At 41.2% G+C, this 23,087-nt stretch overlaps 1 protein-coding gene across 4 annotated transcripts in view; it reads left to right on the top strand.

Moving 5' to 3' along the window:
* Positions 1-17,319, top strand: part of Tnpo (transportin 1) — a 97,129-nt gene extending 79,810 nt beyond the window's left edge. For 3 of the 4 annotated variants that reach the window (XM_070103880.1, XM_070103881.1, XM_070103882.1), the window contains 3 exons: positions 2,964-3,138; positions 4,525-4,636; positions 13,527-17,319. In XM_070103880.1, the coding sequence (XP_069959981.1) occupies positions 2,964-3,138; positions 4,525-4,632 (283 nt within the window). In that variant the 3' untranslated portion in view covers positions 4,633-4,636; positions 13,527-17,319. Of the gene's footprint in view, positions 1-2,963; positions 3,139-4,524; positions 4,637-13,526 lie in introns of those variants that run through there. The other variant, XR_011394497.1, reaches the window with a different exon arrangement.
* Positions 17,320-23,087: the final 5,768 nt, after the last annotated feature.

The raw sequence follows: 23,087 nt of genomic DNA, 5'->3' as shown, positions 1-23,087 counted from the left end.
ATGTGAGTTTCTGGTGTTATGCAGACACTATGCTCATCCCTAGTGAAGGCTGCAGTCTCTCTCATTATCCCCCAATCTATACACTATTTCCAGTCTTCTTGTTCCTTCCACACACTGAATTTGTGATAAGTAAGTTTTCACTTTAATCCTTCTGTTTAATTTTCAATGCCTGATGTAAAATAGTTCTGTTGTAGCTTATTTTTGAACCCTTGTGTGGAGTAGTTTTCCACTGTCATTTTTGTGTTCATTCCAGTTCTTTACCATTCCCACATTGAAGAAATGTTTTTTGACATCTCTGTGGCATTTCTTGCAATCCTTGGGCTCAGTATTTTATATGCTGTGGCCAACCTTCTTTATTCTTCCAGTAACAAAAGGCTAATTCTTTTATTCCTTCTTCCTAGTTCCTTTGCTTTGGTGTTTGGTTCCTATCTATATGTTCTGTGAACTTCATTGGGTTTCAACTCTTAGCAGGTGAGGGTGCCATATGGGTGCTGCATACTCCAGAATAAGTAGCAAAACATGAGGTAGTGTGCATTTGAAGTCTTGGGTTCAACTTCCTATGATTCATACACCTACCTACCAACCTTCCATGATGGTAATTTCTCTCTTCTTCCTCCACCTTCCCACTTTATAGCTCATAGCTTTTTCATGGCTCGTTGTAGCTCAGTAACAATTTATTCGATCATCTAAGTCTGTTAAAGTCGTCAGTCTCATTATTTTGATGTCATCAGTTTATTACTGTTTGTGGGGTCATTTGTATAGAAGTGGAGCTATAAAGAACCCAAGACTAATCCCCAAGAAACTTTACTAATTACTTTTTAATTTTTGTTTTAAAGTATTTCTTTATCCATGCTAATATCTTCATTGTTATATTCTGCTTGCTTCTCCAGTATGCTATATAACCTCTGTGGTACCCATCCTTCATGTTTTTTTTTTCTCTCTCTGGCTTTTATTAGTCTATTATAGGCCTCAGTAAGGTTTGTAAGGTATGACCTTTAATTTGTAAATATTCAAGAAGTATCTCTTTGTTTTTTTTTTTTTCCTTGCATTATATTCTTTTCTAGTAGTTTGTATGTTGCACTTGTTAAGTCTCGAGGGTGTGGTTAAGGATTTTCTAAGTTGTCATAGGTCTTGAATATTGATGTCACATTTGCTGTTTTCCAGACTAGTACTTTACCCATCATTGCCTGGCAGTGATTTGGGATGTGTTTGGCTTGGTCAGTATTTCAACTCTTGGTATTTGTGGTTGTTTTTTCATCTGGTTCTGATGCCTTCGTCAGATTCCACTTCCTTGTCTGTATTTTCAGTGTATGATTGCTCCGCTTTGACTAGCCTCCTACCTCCAGTACTGACTTGCTTCTTTGTTAACACCATTGACTCTCCATTTTAGCCTTTGTGTATTTCTATTATCTACAAGTGTTCCCATTTCTTTTCTGTGCTAACACTAGCTTTGTCATTTTTCTTTTGACTCTACTGTGAAATAGGTTTGACTTCTCTAATATAGTTATATTCATTTCATACATTTAAGATTCCTTAGCAACACTAGAAAAAGTACTTTCTGGCTTTTTCCTAACTTAGCTGTTTGCTGGCATTGCATTTGATATAGTTTTTGTATGGTCTTCTGTTTGATTTTTTGCCTCGAAGCATTGATGGTTGAACTGTGGGATTTCCCAGTGTGTATAATGTTCAGGATGACACATTTGTGGCTAATTGAGGTGTTTGTTGCTATGGGGGTAAGGGTGTATGTATGTCCTGTTTGTGTAACTAGCTGTTGAGTTTGAAGGAAAAGGTGGAGATAAATGGTATAAAATACTGACATGGTGGAAAAAATATGCAAATGCAGTATAATGTGATCCTTTATTGACTTTCCCACATTGGGCTTATCAAGTCACAAACAGATCCGTTTGTGACTTAATATGCGTATGTGAAACAGTCACTAAAGAATCACATTATACTGTAAATATGATAACTTTCCAGGGAAGGGGGGGGGGGAGACACCTAGAGTTCTAGCTCTAGGTGTCTCTTAACTTTCAGCAGACTGACATGAATTAGCTGTGTGACTGCTTTTTGTCACACGGTCTTGCACAAGTATTCAGAGTTTATAATTGTGATTATTCTTGTGCTAATGTTTAATAGTGTCTGTGTCCAGAAGTTATGTAGTATATATATTTACTTTCCAGGTAAATGTTTTGATTCATGTATGTATGTTGAATGCTTCAGTTCCTCACCTTAACTGTTTACCAGCAAAAGTGGCTTTTTCTTGAAAGAAAGTGTTGCTATATTCATGAATGAAATCTGTAGGAATGTGTGAGAGCAGGGCTGAGCACTTTATAACTTTTGCTAAAAAGGATACTAAAATTTTCATTTGTTGTGATTAATTAATTAGTATTATTGTTATTATTTAGCTTTTCCTGTTTTTCAGTTGTCAGTATTTAGATTATCGTTAAAGCACAGATTTTATTTACCTCATTTTGCTTAGTGTTTTGTAAATGTACAATTTGCCACAGCTGACAGTTTGAATTCACATGCTTCATTAGTTGAATTAGTGTTCCCCATGCTCTGTCCTTTGCACGACAGGTTTGTTTTTGTATATATTTTTTTTATGTTTTCAAATTAGCAGTGTCTGTCATTGTCCCAATATTTAAAGTTTTGTTAACTAGGTTTATTTTTTCCATACAAACCTCATTGGACTTAAAGTAGTTGCAGTAGAGAGGCTTCTTAAGCAGTTTTGTTCAGTGGCTTGTAGATGTGACCAGCGAAGACTTACCATTAACTGTCCACGGAGGTTTGAGTGGAGCCCTTCTTGTGTGTTAGTATATAGTGAACAGGAACACGACACCTGTAACCAACCAACACTTTTCTTCTCTCCCTCTACCTCTCTACGGTGACTTTTCATGTCACTTCCTGTTGCCGTTGGCTACTGATGGTATCCTCTTGGGCTGCAATTCTTGGCCATTGTGCAGGTGCATATCCTTACGGAACATCCGTGACAATGAAGAAAAGGATTCTGCATTCCGTGGGGTTTGCAACATGATCAGTGTGAATCCAGGAGGAGTAGTGGAGGACTTTATATTCTTCTGTGATGCCATTGCCTCGTGGATTAACCCTAAACAAGACCTCAAGGAAATGTTCCATAAGGTAAATTTTTCACCATTATTGTTTTGTATGTTTGTTTTTATTTAGGCTGCAAAAAAAAAAATTGTTTTAATGAAAGCATTCTTATTTTAATTTGAAAAATTGTAAGAAAGATTTACTAAAATATTATTAGGTTTAAAAATATAAATAAGAATTCATTTGGAAAAGTAATATCTGTTAAGAATAGCTTTTTTGGCGAAGGGTTCCATCAATACACTGAAGGATAGGTGGGAATGTTTCAGGTTGGTGCATCATTTGAATTATGATGCCTTTGCACTTTTGGAAAAACAGCTAAGGAGTAAATGATGAAAGTTTTCTTCTTTGGTTCCCTATACCTTATCGGGAAATAGGCGTTATGATAAAAAAAAAAAATCACATGGTTCATTTTGCACCAGCAGTGGGGGTGCTTGGCCCTTCATCTACTAGTAGTGAGTGGTCTGGTATGTTGTGACCATTGGTATTTGCCAGCTGGAAAAGTAAGTCGGCATAAAAAGAAGGGTTTATTGTGGATAAGATATCACTTTATTAAACATTAAAGAAAATCCAGAGGTTCCATAAGTTGACCAGGCAGTCAAGGAAGCTTGGTCCTAGGCTGGGCTGGGAGAGAAATGAAACCCCTCCAAACTGATTGCAGGTGTGTGTACCTCATGCTAAGTTGCTGTACCATGGTGGCAGGTTTTCACAGAATGAGTAAGCACCCATTCAGTTTGGCCTGAGTAACTGAAATTTTCACTTGTCCAAATTTGCTAACCTGAAGGCTTTGATTTGAAACAAATCATGGATATAGTTTGGACTGCAGCCAATGGATTTACAAATTTTGTGATCATTTAAGTAATGTGACTGTTAGTCACAGTAACAGCGTCTTCAAATTGTGGGTTAATGGTGCATTATTGCAGCTATGGCATTATGATATATTCATTTAGTGAGTTTGTTTGGTTGTAGAAATGATAGATGCGTAGTATTGCTCTTTAAAGAAATATTATAAAGTTGTCTTCAAGTATGTGTAAAAACTCAAATTTTTTTTGTAATTTCTGTTTGCATAATTTGTACACGGAAAATCTGTAGAGTTTAATTCAGTAACATTCTCAATTCAAAAACCCTTTAATTATTTTCAGTGAGGCCTACATTAGTTGTTCTACTCTGGTGGTTCTTAACATTTGAGCATGAAGACCCTTTTTAACCTAAAAAAAAAGGCATTGTAATTTATGGCACCACTGAGAAAATTCACAATGATTCAAAACTATTGTAAAGTCAGAATTACTCTGTGGCCTTCCTGGGGTTGGCAGGGAATCACTGTACACCATTTTTCTACTCGTATGGTGCAGATTGAAGAAAAAAAGATAATATATACCTCCGTCCCTCTGTATAAACATTGTTGTCGTTCCTCAGATTCTACACTGCTTTAAAGAACAGGTTGGTGAGGAGAACTGGAAGCGCTTCACAGAGCAGTTTCCTCCTCCATTGAAAGAACGTCTTACTCAGCATTATGGAGTGTGAGCAGGTGGGTGATGGGATGGCAGGGTTACGGAACCTAGCCTAATTATTATGTACATTAACTTAATCCTTGAAGTTTCCAATATGGAAAATATTTGCCCCATTTTCAGTGAAGTGTTAACCCTTTCAGGGTCCAAAGGCCAAATTTCAAAGTGCACACCAGTGTCCAAGAATTTTCAAAAAATAATTTTATTTTTCTTATAAAATGGTAGAGAATCTTTTTCTGAAGGTAATAAAACAAAAAGTACGAAATTTGAGGAAAATTGACGAAATTATGCTCTCGCAAATTTTGATATGTCTGCGATATTTACGCATTGGCGATTTTGCCGACTTTGACTCCCATTTTAGGCCAATTACATTATTCCAGTCGACCAAATTCTTAGCTATTTCACTAGTATTACTTCTATTCTATCGATTGAGCACAAGAAATCGCCAACTCAACTGTTTCAAGTACAAAATAGTGATTGGAAATTGGTAATTTGGCCATTTTAGTGCAAAGTTCAAAATATTCCAATTTCAAAATAGGGTCCAGAATAAACAATGCAGGCATTCCTGGCACTTAACTAACATTTCCTCTGTTCATTAGTTACGTTTTCAGGCTTTACAAATTAATTCCATTTTCATGTTTAATTCACATAATGAATTTTTCTTCAAACCAAAAAGTGGAAGATTTACTCTCATGCAATATTGTAATAATTGTATAAAAAATATCAGCACATTTGTGAATGAATATTAGATGCACCAGCTGGCGTGTATTAGACGTGTGAGGTCATTTGTTTACTCTTGAACACTGGCAAAAATTTAACATTTCTGCTACTTTCAGCTCAGTTTCAAGCCATTTTCAGTACTAAAACCAATCAAAATCATCTCTATTTCTGTAACTTATCTTCCATTCTATCAAACGAGACCAAGAAATCGCAAATACCCCTATAAAAAATATACGAAAAAACACTGCAAAGTTGCTGTTTTAATCGAAAATTAGTCTCGTTTTTTTCTCATTATGCACTGTGTGCTGCAGGATTTGTTTTATGTGGTGCACACATACCACATAGATGTATTCTCTCATATCTAGGCCCAAATTTCCTCTTCAAGGGGGGCTCCTTGGCGTGGTGAAGAGGCTCTTGGTCTGAGGAATTAGCCCTGTCGGTCTTCTTCCTCAGACCGAACCTAATTACCCCCCATTCTCCCCTCCCCTATCCCATCCTCCCCTTTTTTCATTCCTCCTCCTCCTCCTCCTCCTCCTCCTCCTCCTCCTCCTCCTCACCCCTCCCTTTTGCTCTTCCTCTTTTTGGCCTTTGGGATTTCTCCCACAGGCGCGCTAGTTCCTAGGTAGGGGAAAGGACACCGGGGTCCATCCCATTCCGTTGAGGTTCTTGGCGGTGGCGTAGTTTGCCGTGGAATCTGGATTGCCTGGGGATGTCCCGATCCCTCTCCGGTATTCCGGAGTAGCTTTGGGTGTCTTTCAGGCGACGGGTGTATCTCTGGAAGCCACCTTTCGGATTCCGGGGGTGGTGGCCGAAGGAGGTATGCTTTGTGGCGGATATCTGGCCGCCCTCTCTTTTGTCCACCGAGGTAGCTCGGCAGATGTGAGGTTGCTATCCCGGATTGCTGGTTTACTGGCATGAAGGGTAGGGTATGGCACGGGTTCCATGCTGCATCTGCGCAACTAGCGGTGTTGAGGTCCTCTTGGGCGCGGAGGGAGATTTCCGGCCCTTTCATTCCTCCTGGGAACTATTCCTCCCCGCTCCCCCCCTTTTTTATTTTTTTTTATTTTTATTTTCTTTTCTTTCTTTTTTTTTTCTTAAAAACAAAAAGCAAAGGAGTAACCTAACCATGGCAGCCCTAGTCCATGAACCCACTACCCCCGGGCCCCTTCTTGATACCGCACCCCATTCTGACCCTGCCTTGTGTTTAGACCACTCTTCGGACACTCCTGATGCCCCTGTACCTCTTGCTGGTGCTGTTTCCTCACCCGCTTCAGGTACCGGGGCTTCGACTGACTCCTTCGATTTGTCTGAACTCCGCTCTCCTTTGACTATGCTTCCGGCTTCTCCCTCTACGGTATGGCAATTTTCGAATCGCCCACCCATTTCAAGCCGGACCAACTCCGGTCCTACTCCTAAACGCCAACGTCAATCTCCTGATTATGCTCCTTCGTTACCTTCCCATTCTACTCGGAAAAGACCGACACGTCAAGCACTCCCTCTCCACGCTCGGTTTCGGACCACACAATGGACTAAATTCTTTACTTTAAGACCGACTTCTTCTTCTGCCTACCTTTCTGACCATAGTATTGGCAAAGCGCTCCTGCATCATGTTGGTAGAGATATTTCATTTCATGCTCTCAAGAGCGGTATGTGCATCGTCACTGTCCAGAATGCTGCCCAAGCTCATGATCTTTCTCTCCTTTCGAATATCGATACTACTCCTGTCACTATTGAAAAACATCTTTCTCTCAATTGTAGTGGCCAGGCTTAGGCTTGGTTACAAGTACTTCTGGCAGTTTGGGAGACACACAGATGATGATCAAACTAAATGTAAATTATGTGATCAGGCATATGGTCACTCTCTTGAACACTATGTGCTTAATTGTCCACTTATTGAGGAATACAGAGACAGACAGTATAATAACCTATGTGACATGTCAAGATATCTTATTAATGAAAATAAGATATCAGATATACTAAGCAAATTTCCTAAATTTGCTTGTAACAGATAAGTGAACTATAGATATGTAGATATAAATCCATATGTATTCCTGTTAACCCTTTGGGGCCTAGTTCCTAGGCCTTTTGTGTATCCATATGCTCTCGCGCTACCATCCACAGGATGGATATGGGGTGCACAATAAACTAGCCACTTCGGTGGCAAAATCTAATCTTGTAGTGGTACTGTCATTCTGCCCCATACCATAGTCCAACAGAATTTCCAGTCATGTGGCAATGACATTTTTGAACAGCTGGAACTCCAGGATCTCCCAATCCTCAAAGTAGACACTTACGTCCTTCCTGCCCGGGGGCGGAGACGTTACCCTTGCAATGTGGCTCGTTTAACTTTTGACAGCCGAGAACTCCCGTCCTCTGTATATGTCGCGGGACATCGGTTACAAGTTCGAAAGGTGATACCTACACCGCAACAATGTAGAAATTGCTGGCGTTTTGGTCACCCAGCGAAATATTGCAGATCTATGGCCGAATGCCCAGTCTGTGGTGCCGACGACCATTCTAATACATCTTGCAGTCAACCTCCATCTTGCCTTAATTGTAATGAAGCTCACCCTTCGTACTCCCGCCGTTGCCAGGTCTACTTAAATGAACGTGAAATCCGTTGCCTCAAAGAGGCAGAAGGTCTCCCTTATGCTATGGCAGTTACTCATCTCCGCCTCCAAGGGAGACTACCCCATGTTTCTTATTCTCGTGTTTCCAAACATCCCCCCACTTCTGGGGTCCCATCTTCTGCAGCCTCCTCTGTTGTTACCCCTCCCATAGCCACTACGGCATCTAATACTTTTGCTGTCCTTAGCTCTGACGTCCTGACTACAACTCAGTCTGTTCTCACATCTTCGCGTCCTTCCTCACAAGCCCCAGTATCGACAAGACCTCGTACGACACCTAATACCAATCGCCCCTCTACTTAGAAGTCCAAAAAATCCACATTGCTCAAATCTTCTTTGCCCCTTCCTTCCCTTCTTCCACCTCCACACTTTACCTTTCCAGTCTCTGTACCTAGTTCTTCCCCTCTCTCTGGCTCTATTACAAGTGTGGAGATTCACCCTCCTCCTCGTACTATGCCTTCCACCCCCGTCCCCTCCCAAGTTTCTCCCTCTTCTGCCACCTCCCAGGTTTCTGCCTCTTCTGTCCCCCCCCACACTTCATCTCCAGTCCCTTACACTCTTCCCTCCCCCTCTACTTTGGTACAGTCCATTACTGTCCCAATCTTTACTCACCCTCCTCCTTCTATCTCCAATATGGTCTCCCATACATCTTTGAATTCAGAAACACTTGAAGCCATTTCAGAATATATTGCAGAGACTAAACCTTCAATGGACACTGATTCACTTCCTGTTCCTTCTCTTCCCTCTCCTCCATCTTCGCAACGCTCCGTTCCTTCGCTACTTGAACGTCTTCCAATGCCACGACACGTTGACTTTTCTAACCCCTCTAGTCCGTAGGTGCCTTTACCTACAGATTCCTGATATTTTCTTCATCGCCAATCATGGCCTATTTACAGTGGAATATCCGCGGCTTTCCAGGTTTTCCCCTGTTGGTGCTTGCTTACAAGAACCAAAATTACACTCGGCTGTTTTCCAACCTATCTCGGGCTATAATTTATTGTATTCTTCGGATCCTTTCTCAGATGGGACCTTTAATGAAGGTGCCCTTCTACGCAATGATATTCTGTACTGTCAACTATTTGTCCATACCTCGCTGCATTACACTGCAGCCCGTATCCACTTGAATAAGTGGTTTACAATATGTTCTTTATATCTCTCTCCTTCTCGAGCATTTTCTATCCCAGACTTTGCCTTTCTTGTTTCATCCTTACCACCACCACTTCTGTTACTTGATGATTTTAATGCCCACCATTTCCTCTGGGGGGGTCTCATTGTGACTCACGTGGCATCCAGTTGGAGGCTTTTCTCGCCTCTCACCCCCTCCATGTTTTAAATACGGGTACTCCCACCCATTTTGATCCTCGTACTCATACTCTCTCTTGCATCGATCTATCAGTCTGCTCTTCCTCCACTGCACTAGACTTCACCTGGTCTGTTCTACCAGACTTGCATGACAGCGATCATTTTCTGATCATTCTTACTTCTCCTTCCTATTCACCACCTTTCCGTAGCCCTCACTGGCAATTTGATCGGGCAAATTGGGATCTTTACTCACACCTCACTGCTTTTAGTGAGGTCCCTTCTTCATCCTCCATTGATGAGCTCCTACACATCTTCTTGACGTCAGTTTATACCGCAGCTTCTCATTCTATACCCCAAACCTCAGGCAGGCATTCTCAGAAGTGCGTGCCTTGGTGGTCTCCTGCTTGTGCTCGTGCAGTACGTTTGAAACGTGCTGCATGGGGCAGGTACCGGTACAATAGAACTGCTGAGAGACTTCTTGATTTTAACCAGAAGCGTGCGATCGCTCGCCGTGTCATCCGTGAAGCTAAACGCACTTGTTGGCGAGACTATGTTTCCACCATCACCTCTGCTTCTTCTATGAGTGCAGTCTGGAAAAAAGTGAGGAAATTGAGTGGTAAATACTCTCCTGACCCGGCTCCTGTTCTATGGGTCGCTGGTGTTGATGTAGCAAACCCTCTCGACGTTGCCATTGAACTTGGCACACATCTGGTCCGTATTTCCTGAGGGCTCCATCTATGCCCCTTGTTTCTGTCCTCAAAGTCTGCCAGAGAGTTATTACCCTTGGACTTTTCTTCTCTCAGAGAAGAACAGTATAATGTGCCTTTTACACTTCAAGAACTAGAGGCAACGCTCTCAGTTTGCCGATCATCGGCAGCTGGGCCTGACGACATTCATATTCGTATGTTACAACATTTACATCGGTCAGCCCTTGTAGTCCTCTTACACCTCTTCAATCTTATTTGGGCACACGGAGTTCTTCCCCAGCTGTGGAAATCTGCCATTGTTCTCCCTTTCCGCAAACCGGGTCCTACAGGACATGATGCCTCCCACTATCGCCCCATCGCTCTTACTAGTGCAGTTTGCAAAGTGATGGAACGTCTCATAAATCGACGTTTAATGTGGTATTTAGAGACACACAACAGTCTCTCCGCTAGTCAATATGGCTTTCGTAAGGGTCGTTCTACCATAGACCCCTTACTACGCTTGGATACGTATGTTCGTAATGCCTTTGCGAATAATCACTCAGTTATTGCCATATTTTTTGACCTTGAGAAGGCATATGACACAACTTGGAGGTATAATATTTTGGCCCAGGCCCATTCCTTAGGCCTCCAAGGCAATCTACCATCCTTCCTTAAGAACTTTTTAACTGACAGACATTTCCGTGTTCGAGTCAATAATGTTCTTTCCCCGGACTTCGTCCAAGCTGAAGGTGTCCCTCAGGGATGTGTTCTAAGCACAACACTGTTTCTCCTTGCTATAAATGATTTGGCCTCTGTTCTTCCGCCCAATATTTGGTCATCACTCTATGTTAATGATTTCGCTATTGCTTGTGCAGGCGCTGACTGTCATCTTATTGCAGTTTCTCTCCAGCATGCGGTCGACCGTGTTTCCACTTGGGCCACCACGCATGGGTTTAAATTTTCAAGTACCAAAACTCACCAAATTACTTTCACTAGACGCTCTGTTATCTCCGATCATCCTTTGTATCTCTATGGCTCCCGTATCCCCGAACGTGATACAGTCAGGTTTCTAGGCCTTCTCTTTGACAGTCGGTTATCCTGGAAACCTCACATTACCTCTCTGAAGGCAACTTGTCACAGCCGGCTAAACCTTCTTAAAACCCTTGCTCGTCTTTCCTGGGGAGCTGATCGTCGAACTCTGCTTCGCCTACATTCAGCCCTCGTTTTATCGAAACTCGATTATGGTGACCAGATTTATTCCGCGGCCTCTCATGCTACTCTCTCTAGCCTTAACTCTATCCATCACCAAGGATTACGTTTGTGCCTTGGTGCTTTTCGCTCTTCCCCTGTTGAGAGCCTCTATACAGAAGCGAATGTTCCATCCTTGTCTGATCTCCGTGATGCCCATTGCCTTCGCTACTATGTACGCTCTCACGATCTACACAATCCTTCCATTTATAGAATGGTCACCGATATTAGTAGACATTCTTTATTCGTTCGCCGCCCCTGTTTGCTCCGTCCCTTTTCTCTTCGCCTACATTCACTCTTGTCTTCCCTTCAGTTACCACCTTTATATGTTCATGTAGCATCTCACTTTTCCCTACCCCCCCTGGGAAGTTCCAGCTGTTTGGGTCTGTTTTTTCTCACTCCCTTGCTCGAAAGCTCAATTGCCTACGGTGGCTTCCCGCTCTCTTTTTCTTGATCACTTCCACTCCCATTCTCATGCCACCGCTGTGTACACAGATGGCTCTAAGTCTTCAGACGGCGTCGGATTCGCAGCAGTGTTTCCGGACAGCGTCGTGCGGGGACATTTACTATCTTCGGCTAGCATTTTTACTGCTGAACTGTGTGCCATTCTTACAGCACTTATTCGTATCGCATCTATGCCTGTGTCATCATTTGTAGTAGTCTCAGACTCCCTTAGTGCTCTACAGGCTATACGAAAATTTGATACATCTCATCCCCTAGTTCTCCGTATCCAACTTTGGCTACGCCGTATCTCTACCAAACATAAAGATATTGTTTTTTGTTGGGTCCCTGGTCATGTCGACGTACAGGGCAATGAACAGGCAGACACTGCTGCGCGGTCAGCAGTACATGACCTACCAATTTCCTATCGAGGTGTTCCATTTCTGGACTACAGTGGACCCCCGCATAACGATTACCTCCGAATGCGACCAATTATGTAAGTGTATTTATGTAAGTGCGTTTGTACGTGTATGTTTGGGGTTCTGAAATGGACTAATCTACTTCAAAATATTTCTTATGGGAAAAAATTCGGTCAGTACTGGCACCTGAACATACTTCTGGAGTGAAAAAATATCGTTAACCGGGGGTCCACTGTATTTTGCTGCAATAGCTACCCACCTTCGCACCCGTTGGCAACAACGTTGGTCAACTCTGCTCGGTAACAAACTTCATTCTATTAAACCGAGCATAGGTTACTGGCCGTCTTCTTGTCATCAGTACCGAGGTTGGGAGACCACTCTCTCCCACCTTCGCATTGGTCACACTCGTCTTACTCATGGGTATCTCATGGAGAGGCACCCTGTTCCTCTCTGTGAGCAGTGTCAAGTTCCAGTATCGATTAGTCACATTCTGTTAGACTGCCCTCTCTATCAACGAGCACGCAGAATTTACCTCCAACGTCGTCTTCGTTCTACTACTCTCTCTTTACCTTCCCTTCTTGCAGATGGACCCTCCTTTAATCCTGACTCTCTCATTGACTTCTTGACAACGACTGATTTACTCCACAAACTCTGATGATACTTTTCGCACTCCCTTCAGCCCTTTCTAGTTCAGTCTCTTGCTGCCCTTTACCCTTTCACCATCCACTACCCCGCTGTTATCCGTAACCTATTACTCGTCCATCTCCCTTTTGCCACCTGATGCCCTCGCTTCCTTCCTGCCCTGCAGCGCTGTATAGTCCTTGTGGCTTAGCGCTTCTTTTTGATTATAATAATAATAATAGGCCCAAATTTACCGCTCACAGCTTATTAGAGTGAGCCGAGCTCATGACGTAGATCTGCGGTTTGGACCCTCAACGTAAAGCCGTTGATCTATGGCACGGACCCTCAAGGGGTCAAGAGATAACACCAACACTAGGATTTATGACATTGATGTTGAATAACTTCAGTGTAATACCATTGGTGTTTTGACACCTGCCATCTGTCACCATGGTAGGATGACCCAGAAAAAGAAAAAATGCATTACTCTCATGGAAGATGGCCAGTTTGTTTTAAAATAAGAATAATGTAAAGCATAGAAGTTAATAAAATAGCTGTAGACTTTAACAAACAAATTACACCACTTGTATGTTTTGAGAACAACATCAAATATTTTCTTGGTTGGTATCAGTATGTGGAGTTCACACTTCTTAGGGTTGATCTTAGTTCGATTTACATGGGATCAAGGAGGGCATTTCTTAATGTAAAATTTCTTGGCTAATGTCAGCATTCATGTAAAAAAAATAGTAGAACCTTATAGTTTTATTGTTATGGTCAAATTTAACTTGTAATGAATTAAAAAAACTGCATCAAAAATAAGTAATAACTATTGCTTTGCTTATTCCACAGGTGATGCTGCTGTTGTATCATGATCAGAGCCCAGGGTGAGAGAATTTAGTCCTGGCCGAGCTCTGTGCCGTATGCAGTTAGGAGGCCCTGGTGTCCCATGTGGTTGGACCCTGTGTGCCTGGGTGGGGGGAGGGATTTACTTCTTCTCTCAGCCACTCTCCTCAGCTTGCTAGCCTACCTGTCATAGAGGTGTTGGTTGGCTGTGGAATGCAGATCAATACCTGAAGAACTAGAAGGCAGGTTCAGCCAGTGCTAAGAAGCAAGGGCTAGCTTGAGGTGGCTGCCGCGCGCATTGTCGAGGGAGGGACTTCGCGGACTGGGTGGGAGGGACGCGGAGGGAGGGGGGTGGTCAGCCCCTGGTGGGAGGGACTCTGGGTGGGAGGCTTAGTCCCCAGCACAGAACATCAACGTCCACCCACCTCCTGTGCACTGCCTCAACCATACCTGGTCAAGGGCGTGGGCAGCTGTGTGGGTGTAACATGTATAGGCTGCTTGACTCATTCTGTGCACTCCTGCCACATACCTTACATAACCTCATGCGTAGGTAGTGATGGTTTGTATTATGTAAGATATGTAAATACATGGAAACTTTTATTTTCTACATGATCACTTATTGTAATAAGTCTGTCCTTGTGCCAATCATGGTATCCATGACCATATTTTCTCACAAGTCATTGTTGGTTAGGTCATGTATTATTGCCTTTTTTTTTTTCATCAGCAGTGTGGGCAAGATTCCACCTGCAGGATCTGTGGCAGGAGTGATAGAGGGAGTTTGATGTAGCGTGTGCCTCTCAGCAGTAATTCTACCAGCCTGACGCTACTGTTGCGTGTGTTGGACAACCTAAACACTACCCTAATATGGTGCTACTTTGATTTTGTTTTGGCATCTGTTTGAAAAACAGATGATCAGTTAAGTGTAGATTATCCAATAAGAGATAGACTAGTGATACAAGTAAATGATATCTCAGTGAAGACTTCTTGTTCTTGTGTATAATACACTGTAATGAGTCATTCTGATGTTTAGTGTGAAGTCAATTATAGTTACATGAAGCTTTGGTAGTGAGTGGTGGTGCTCAGGCTGGTAGCTATACTGTGCCTTAATGGTTTAACCTTCAGCAGTAGAATCAAGCCCAAGGGTACATATCACCAGTCAAGTTTCTTAGTAAAGTCACTTGCAGTTTTTGACAGTGCTATAAACACTTTCACTTGCCCTTACAGGGATTGTGTTGCTGTAGGATAAACCACAATTTGTTTTTTCAGTGCACACATAGGACTTAATGGAAACGACTGTGATCATAGTGATTTCTTTGATTTTTGTACTGTTATGCAAAGTAAGTTAAATATCACATTTTTTTCTCTGAAAGACTTTTACATTTGAATCATTGATAAGAGGGATACATGCTGTGCAATAGATGTTAAACTAATGAAATGATGTTTATGAGTGGGGCATGTTGTGGGAGAAAATATTAGTATTATTGATAGAAAGGGGGACATTAGCTTCATTTATTGTAGGAGGGGTTTGGGGTTCCACAAACTTAAACCAAACACAAAGCAAAATTTGTAGGTTTAAGAGCCAAAGAGTGATAAAAGCTCAGTGCATTCTAGAGACCATGTTTACACATGTCACCTTCCAGAGATATACATATCAACTTTGTATACACTCAAAACTCTTTGGTTCTTGTTTCGGGGGCTGAACAAGATACTGTATATTTTAAAAAATATGAAACTGTATAGGCTATGGGCTACTAATGGGGCATTTTTATTTCATTTTTTTTTATATTTTTTATATACAGTATAATTTTCATCTTTATTTTAATAGAGGGATCCATCGGGGGCAGATGAAAATAAAAATTGTTTGGGGCATCTTAAAAGTTTCTGGGTTCACCATTTTAAAGAAAATTAATAAATTCTGTAGGGGTTACTTTGGCAGTTAGATTACAAATTAGTTTATATATCATATATACTTTTTTTTTTTTTTTTTTTTTTTTTTTTTTTTTTTTTTTTTTTTTTTTTTTTTGTAGGCGAATCCAACTGTATTTGGATTGTAGGAAGCTCAGAACACAGTACTCTAACTGTCAGCAGTAACCCCGGTAGCAGTTTGTTTGGTGTATCTGTAGACACAATATTGTCAGTAGTGTTGTTATTTGCAGTGTTTCTTGCATGCCCTCAGTATGTCATTATGATTACTACTTGCATATGTATCAGTGACTTGTTAGTCGGGTACTGGGCAACCAGATTGAGAAGTGTGGCCATACCAGTGCCTCTCGAGGGCAAATAATGTGTGTTTTTGATTGAACGAAACCATTGATATAAAAGGTAGATCACTGCAGGAATGTTAGAGATTTGTGAGGTGTCGAAGAACGTTTTATGGGAGAATAAGTTATATGCAGTGATCTGCTTTTGTTGTAATGTTCAAATGATTATTTATAACCATTATTTGCCCCAGTTGCATTCAGTCACATCTGCACAAGATCTTTAAGAACTGTATGTAAACTTTGAAAGAGGAAGAATTGGTAAAAATTTCATAAAACAAAAGTTCAGTAACTCCATCTTACCTGCTCTTCCCAGTCTTACCCCTCACCATTTGTCCACCCTCCTCTCTCATCCATTGTTACTCCTCTCTCTCTCTCTCTCTTTCTCCTCCTACCCCTTCCCTTCTCATATCTTGCTCCATTTCTCTCACATATATACCCCTTCACCCATCTTCCCCCTTCTCCCCTTCACCCATCCCCCCTCTCTCTTTCACCCATCTCCCCTCTCCTCCCCTTCACCCAACTCCCCTCTCCTCCCCTTCACCCAACTCCCCTCTCCTCCCCTTCACCCAACTCCCCTCTCCTCCCCTTCACCCAACTCCCCTCTCCTCCCCTTCACCCAACTCCCCTTTCCTCCCCTTCACCCAACTCCCCTCTCCTCCCCTTCACCCAACTCCCCTCTCCTCCCCTTCACCCAACTCCCCTCTCCTCCCCTTCACCCAACTCCCCTCTTCTCCCCTTCACCCATCTCCCCCCTCCTCCCCTTCACCCCATCTTCCCCCTCTCCTCTAGTTCCATGGTCTTCACCCATTCACACATTCTTTACCCTCAAGGGTACCTTGATGCAGATGAGGGGGCTCTTGATCCAAAGGAACTTGACTTTTCCCCTTCCTTGCATCAAACATGAATGCCTCTCATTCCCCAAGTGCTTTATGACCTTCTGACTTAGCACTTCTTTTTGATTAAAATCGAAATACAATTTTTCCTGGTTGTGCATTTTTCCCCACATTCACATTCTTTAGCCATTTACACATTTCACATCATTTAACACTAGCATTCCTCTACCCTAAACAGGGTATGTTTTTAAGCTTACTTTGAGCCTTTGTAAAGCTTAATCAATGCACAGGAAATAAAGATTGCAGTGAGTCATTAGAGCAGTTGGTCATCCTAGAGTAACAAATCAGAGTGAGGAGTCAAGCTGTGAAGCATTGTAGTTCTAGACCTGGGAGCCTCTTATCGTTCGTAAGTACAAATAATGACTGTTTGGACTCGCTTTCCAGAATTCCTAAAAAGTAAAAGTAAATGTAATAGTAAAAGTCACAAGAGTCAAAAGGTCTTAGAATTGGCCATTCTACAACAAACTAGAAACACATTCAGATCCCTTCAATATTTTGATGACAAAGTTAAGAGGTTTACCTTGTTTCCCAGTAATATTTTCCTAAACCACAATTCCCCTCATTAACACTGTCCCATTCACATAATGCCCCCATTCACATAATGCCCCCATTCACATAATGCCCCCATTCACATAATGCCCCCATTCACAGAATGCCCCTATTCACATAATGCCCCTATTCACATACAATGCCCCTATTCACATACATTGCCCCTATTCACATACATTGCCCCTATTCACATACATTGCTTCATTCACACTCCACCCATACAAGCACCCTCCCTCTCTAGAGATATAATCATGACAAAAAAACAAAAGTATTGTGGGGCATTGCCTATTTCTTGAAGGATGAATACACAAATAGCCTGTACATAGAAAGAGAGGAGCTTATGGCGATGTTTCGGTGCGACTTGGACCATTTACAAAGTCACACTGTCTCAAGTCCAAGTCAGACCAAAACGTTTTGATAATTTGTGTATTTTGTCATAGTATAGTGCCTTTTGTTATTTATTCTTGAAGGATGAGTGTTTCAGTAGAGTAATGAGAACAAGATGACCTGAATGGTAATGATACAAGCAAATACGGAACACGCACAAGAAAACACTAAGCATGAGCTTTGGGAAAGATGCAGATAATAATGGGTCTTGAGATAGTAATAACCCCCTCCTCCCCATCCCATTACACACTTCTGCTCACGCGCTCTCATACCCTTCCTCTTCCATGTTTCTCCACCCTGCCATACTCCTGCCTCATGTTTTCCACCCCTCCAATTCCCACATCTTCAATTCCCACAGAATTGGTAACATTATGCTAATCATCCCCCTCTTCCCCCACTCCTCTTTCCCCCACTCCTCTTTCCCCCACTCTTCTTTCCCCCACTCTTCTTTCCCCCACTCCTCTTTCCCCCACTCTTCTTTCCCCCACTCCTCTTTCCCCCACTCCTCTTTCCCCCACTCCTCTTTCCCCCACTCCTCTTTCCCCCACTCCTCTTTCCCCCCCTCCTCTTCCTCCCCTCCTCTTCCCCCCCCCTTTTTTTTCCTGGTATGATTTTGTTTGATGGTAATTGATGGTTTTGGCCTACTGTTTGAGGATGAATTTGGCTTTTCCATACAAGCCCCTAGGTGTCAGTGCTTATGTGTTGTCAAAGCTGACTCCCAGAGCAACATGCTAGACAGCACAGACATGGCACCCTCAGTGGAGTATCAACAAGATGCATAACCATTTAGTATATAATATGGTCTTGGTGTAGCCCCAGTCTTGCCCATTTCTAGCTGCCCAAAATTAAAAAAAAAAAGACAAAAAACAAAATACAACCTTCTAACAATCTGATTTCCTTAAGATAGGGAAAACAAATAAATTCTCTTCCCATCTTGGCTGCCTATACTGTAGCTGCCATGGTTTTTGAGCATTATTTTGGTATGATCTTTAGATTGGTAATAAGGATGAAGTTTGTCACCCTTTTTGAAGCTGTCTGTTTTGTCCTAGACTGTGCCTTAAAGTTGGAATATTCCCCTGACAGTCAATTTGTTTATTTGTTCGCTCTCTGTGAACACATTGCATGCCAGTGTTGATAGTTGCGCCATTAACTAAAAACTGACATTGGCTGGTTAGTCAGAAGGGCCAAACCACTGTTTCAGATGTTAATGCCCTGAGTAGATTTAAAATCAGCATTTACTAACAAAGAATTCCATCTGTAATGCACCATTCAGTCATCATGTCACACACACCTATGCATCTTATGTCTGGTTTGGGGTTAAGGCTTGAGGGATAAGTAAGGTCAGGTTGGTATTGAAACGACAGTTTGAAGAGATAACGTTGTTTATCTTGGATGAGAGATGGAGGTGTTTGTTGCAATAAGGAGGAAATTTCTATCCATTTATATCATCTTGCAATATGATTCTCATTTATGTGATAGGCCCAGTCAAATGACTTATGTGAGAGGATAGGAAAATTTGCTAGGCTGAATATCATGTCATTTGGCAGTTAGGAAGTCGTTCTTCGTGTCATGGCTCTTCGTAACTAGCTGCTAGGTAAATTGTTAGGTTGAAGCGCTGCTGACACTGGAGACTCATAAGTCTAAATATTGCAGATAGGTTCAGGATAGGAGGTAGGAGTTGGGAGGGATGGAGTGGTCAGACTTGAGTATGGCTAGGTAAAAGTTAGGAGCCGGGTGGGTGCTCAATGCACAGTAACATTAGCAATTTCAGCTCTTGATTTGATTTCATTTGTCTTGTGAAAGTAGACGAGTGAAATTGAAGAACCGACTTTGCTAATGACATTGTACAATTTATTTTATTTAATTTATTATTCACTCTTTAAGGAGTGGATGGAGGGTGTATGAATGACAGCTGTATCTTTGGATGACTGATTTTTCTCGACAAATTCGTATTTTACGAATTTATTATAATGCGGGTCCTCTTCTTAGTTTCTGATCATGCTCAGTGATAAAGAGTTTAATAGTTAGGGTTTTAACTAGTCATTAATATGTTAGGGACAATCTTAATCTATTTTTATTTCAGAGATGTTATTAGGTGTTAGGTTAATTTTATCTTATATTTTGCTCATTTGCTGATGTTCTAGTACAAATATTGTTGTTAATCAGTTTTTAATGACATTTTAATTATTAATTTTGATTGAGTAGAACAGAAAGCCCCTCAAGCACTTAGCCCCAAAGTTAACTAGCATGCCTGTTGATCATATGAATTATGGTCTTTTATAATGTTTTCATTTGCATGTGGGTCACCATTTGAAGTTTGTTGTCTGCCCAAGGATGTTTTCTTGTACAAATTGTTGGTTTTTTGCTGTGATAGATGTAAATCCTAATTTGTAAATCCATTGTGATATGATCTTTGCACAAATTTAGGCTTGAATGGTAGGATTCTCTGGATAGGGCTTTGTTGGTGGTTATTGGCTGTAATAGCATACTGTGTGATTATTGTGCACCTTTGAGAAGAATACCTTGTTGCCATACACATTAATTCATTATGAATTTGTAATATATTGTACATAGGAAGATATATTTTTTGTTGGTATTACTTGGCATGTTCTGTCACCTTTTTTTACACATGTACATGTATCCTTTTTTTTTTTAACTCTTCTGTTTCTGCTTATTCTCACTATGTTAGGGCTTTTGACAGTGTATTCATAAGATTTTTATTTCAGTAGTTATATTCTAGTATTTATTGTTAGCCATCAACTCAGCCTTAGTATGTGAAGTATGGTAGTGTATCATTTGTAGTGTCTTGTTGAAATAGTTCACATTCATACATAAAATTTCCACAACATTCTAATAAGATTTTCAGTGCTTTTTACAGTTGTGAGTTTTTGTGTCTTAAGATTTGGAGCAACAGTCTGTAAGGAAACATTGTTATCTCTTTTTTATAATAAATACCTTAGAATGCAATTAGAATCCAAGTAGCTTTGTTTGTACTCTAAGAATTCCATTAGACTTCTTGGCAGCGTTACTGATGCGGTAAACCTCTGTTGTGATGTTTGGTGACCCCTTGCACAATAATCTTTGCTTATTTTTTTTAATAATGTATTATAAGAAGGACACCTGGGTTAATTGTAGAGGTGCAAAGGTGCAGAGTGACTTAGCAAAGGTTTCTCCCATGTTTTTTTTTTTTCTTTCATAGAATTTTGTTCTGTATTTGTATATATATGCCGTTATTAAATTGTAATTTTCCAAATTTTTTATTTGGCTGATTTCTATGAATCTTATAAATAGTTCACTGTGATGTCTTCCTGTATGTTAAATCAAAGAAATTTTCACATATGCAGATCATTTAAATTTTTAATATAAAGGAATAAGTTGCAAGGGATGTGGGAGGATCCAAGTCATAAAGGTGTAAACCAGCCATGTCACCTTTCCTATTGCTGTGGTGAGGGAGTTGGAGGTGGGGCAGCAGCTCATGTGGCACTACAAGTGACCAAAACTTGATGAATAATAATTTTGTGCTCAGGGAATCACTGCTCTAAAATAAGTGGGGAATTTGGGTTGAGGTTGGGAGGGATGTAAGAGATTCACATTAGTATGCAGTATTAAACTGTTTAAAGTTATGATCCCATTGTGTTGGGATTTTATTAAGGCCCACAAAAATAATTTTAATTGTTGACCATTTTGAATGCTTTGTAGGGGAGGGAGAAAGGTCACTGGCCCAAAAGCTGTCACCACCTCTGCCTTACCCTAGTATACACTGTGTTGTTAAAAGTAGTGGTGCATCAGAATAAATGGATTGGTGAAAAAATGGTTTTATTCAATCCCCCCCCCCCCCTTTTTTTTTTTTTTTTTTTTTTTGTAATATGAAATGCGAATAAGGATGATGAAATGATAGGTAGCAGACTCTCATCAGAGGCAGTGATGTAGGAGACAGGATAAGGTACTGCATAGTATATTCAGTGGTAAGAATATATAACCACATGGGTTATTGGGTCGGGATCCAAGGAGCTAATGACAGTGTGTACCAACCTTTGATCAAACGTAAATACTGTATGTGCATATCTGGGCATCCCTTTTTTCTCATCTTCCCAAACCCTTAAGGTAGGTGCCTTAATGCCTCCTGTAACTAAACTTGATCCCATTCATCATCAGGGATCATTTTTATATAGGTGTTTTTCGTTCCTCCCGTCAAGAGCCTATATGCAGAGGCGAATGTTCCATCTTTGAACAATTGGTTGATATTTTGTCTGCTCTCATGATCCTTCTACATACGGTTGTATGACCCTTGTGGGTTTAGTGCTTAGTTTTTATTATTCTACATACCGGATGGTGACGGATATTAGTAGAGGTACATATTTGATTGCCGTCCGTTTACTATCTCTTTGTCTTCACTAGCTCTTGGCTTCTCTTAAATTTCACCCTTTATATGTTCATTTAGCATTATTTTTTCTCTTCCTGAGAAATTCTGACAATTCAAGTCTTGTTTTTCCCCAGCTGCTGTGCACAAAAGCTGAAATACCTACAGTTGCTTCTTACTTTTCTTAACCACTTTCTCATTCTCATACCATTGAAGCTGAAACTGGTGGTTCTGAATTCTCTGATGGTGTTAGATTTGCAGCAGTGTTCCCGGACAGTTTTGTGCGAGGGCACTTTAATTAGACTGCTAGCATTTTCACAGCTGAACTGTGTAATTCTCATAGAGATTATATGTATTGCATTCATGCCTACCTCGACATTTGTGGTAATTTGACTCGAGTGCTCTGCAGGTTAATTCGCCTCACCCCTTAGTTTATATACAATTTTGGTTGCGCTGCATTTCTAGCAAAAACAAAGATGTTGTTTCCTCCTGGGTCCCTGGTCATGTTGATCTTCAGGGTAATGAGCTGGCAGACTGCTGCACGGTCAACAGTTTTTGACTATTTTGCTGTAATCTCAAACCACCTTGGCAACAATGTTGATCCAAGGTGATTCATAACATTCAAACGGTGTTTAGGATTTTGGTCTTATTGTCTTCACAAGAAGGGCATGTGTTACTCATGGGTAACTCTGGGAGAGGCTTCCAGTTCCACTGAGAATTGTCAGGTTCCAATTTCAATTTGCCACATTCTTTTGAACTGTCCTGTTTATTGTCGAGTACGTAGAATTTACCTCCGACGTTGTCACCGCTCTAACACTTCATCTGTCCTCCTCGCCGAAGGCTCCACCTTTGGCAGACTCCCTCTTTTACTTCTTGACAGCAACAGATTTATTACACAAACTTTGATTATGCTTCCTTTAGCACTCCTCACCGAATTTACTAACTCTACATCTGTTACACTCTCCACCCTTGATAGTTTCTGATGAAGTGCATTAAAACTAGCACACCTTATCCTGCAGTGCTGTATGACCCTTATGGGTTTAGTGCTCAGTTATGATAATTGTAGGGACAAGAAATTGTTTATTTTTTAAATATAAAAATGATAGAGCAAACAGTG

This window comes from Cherax quadricarinatus, chromosome 88, assembly GCF_038502225.1.
Source record: "Cherax quadricarinatus isolate ZL_2023a chromosome 88, ASM3850222v1, whole genome shotgun sequence".
In the NCBI taxonomy this organism is placed as follows: Eukaryota; Metazoa; Arthropoda; class Malacostraca; order Decapoda; family Parastacidae; genus Cherax; species Cherax quadricarinatus.
This window is presented reverse-complemented; position numbering and strand designations above follow the sequence as displayed.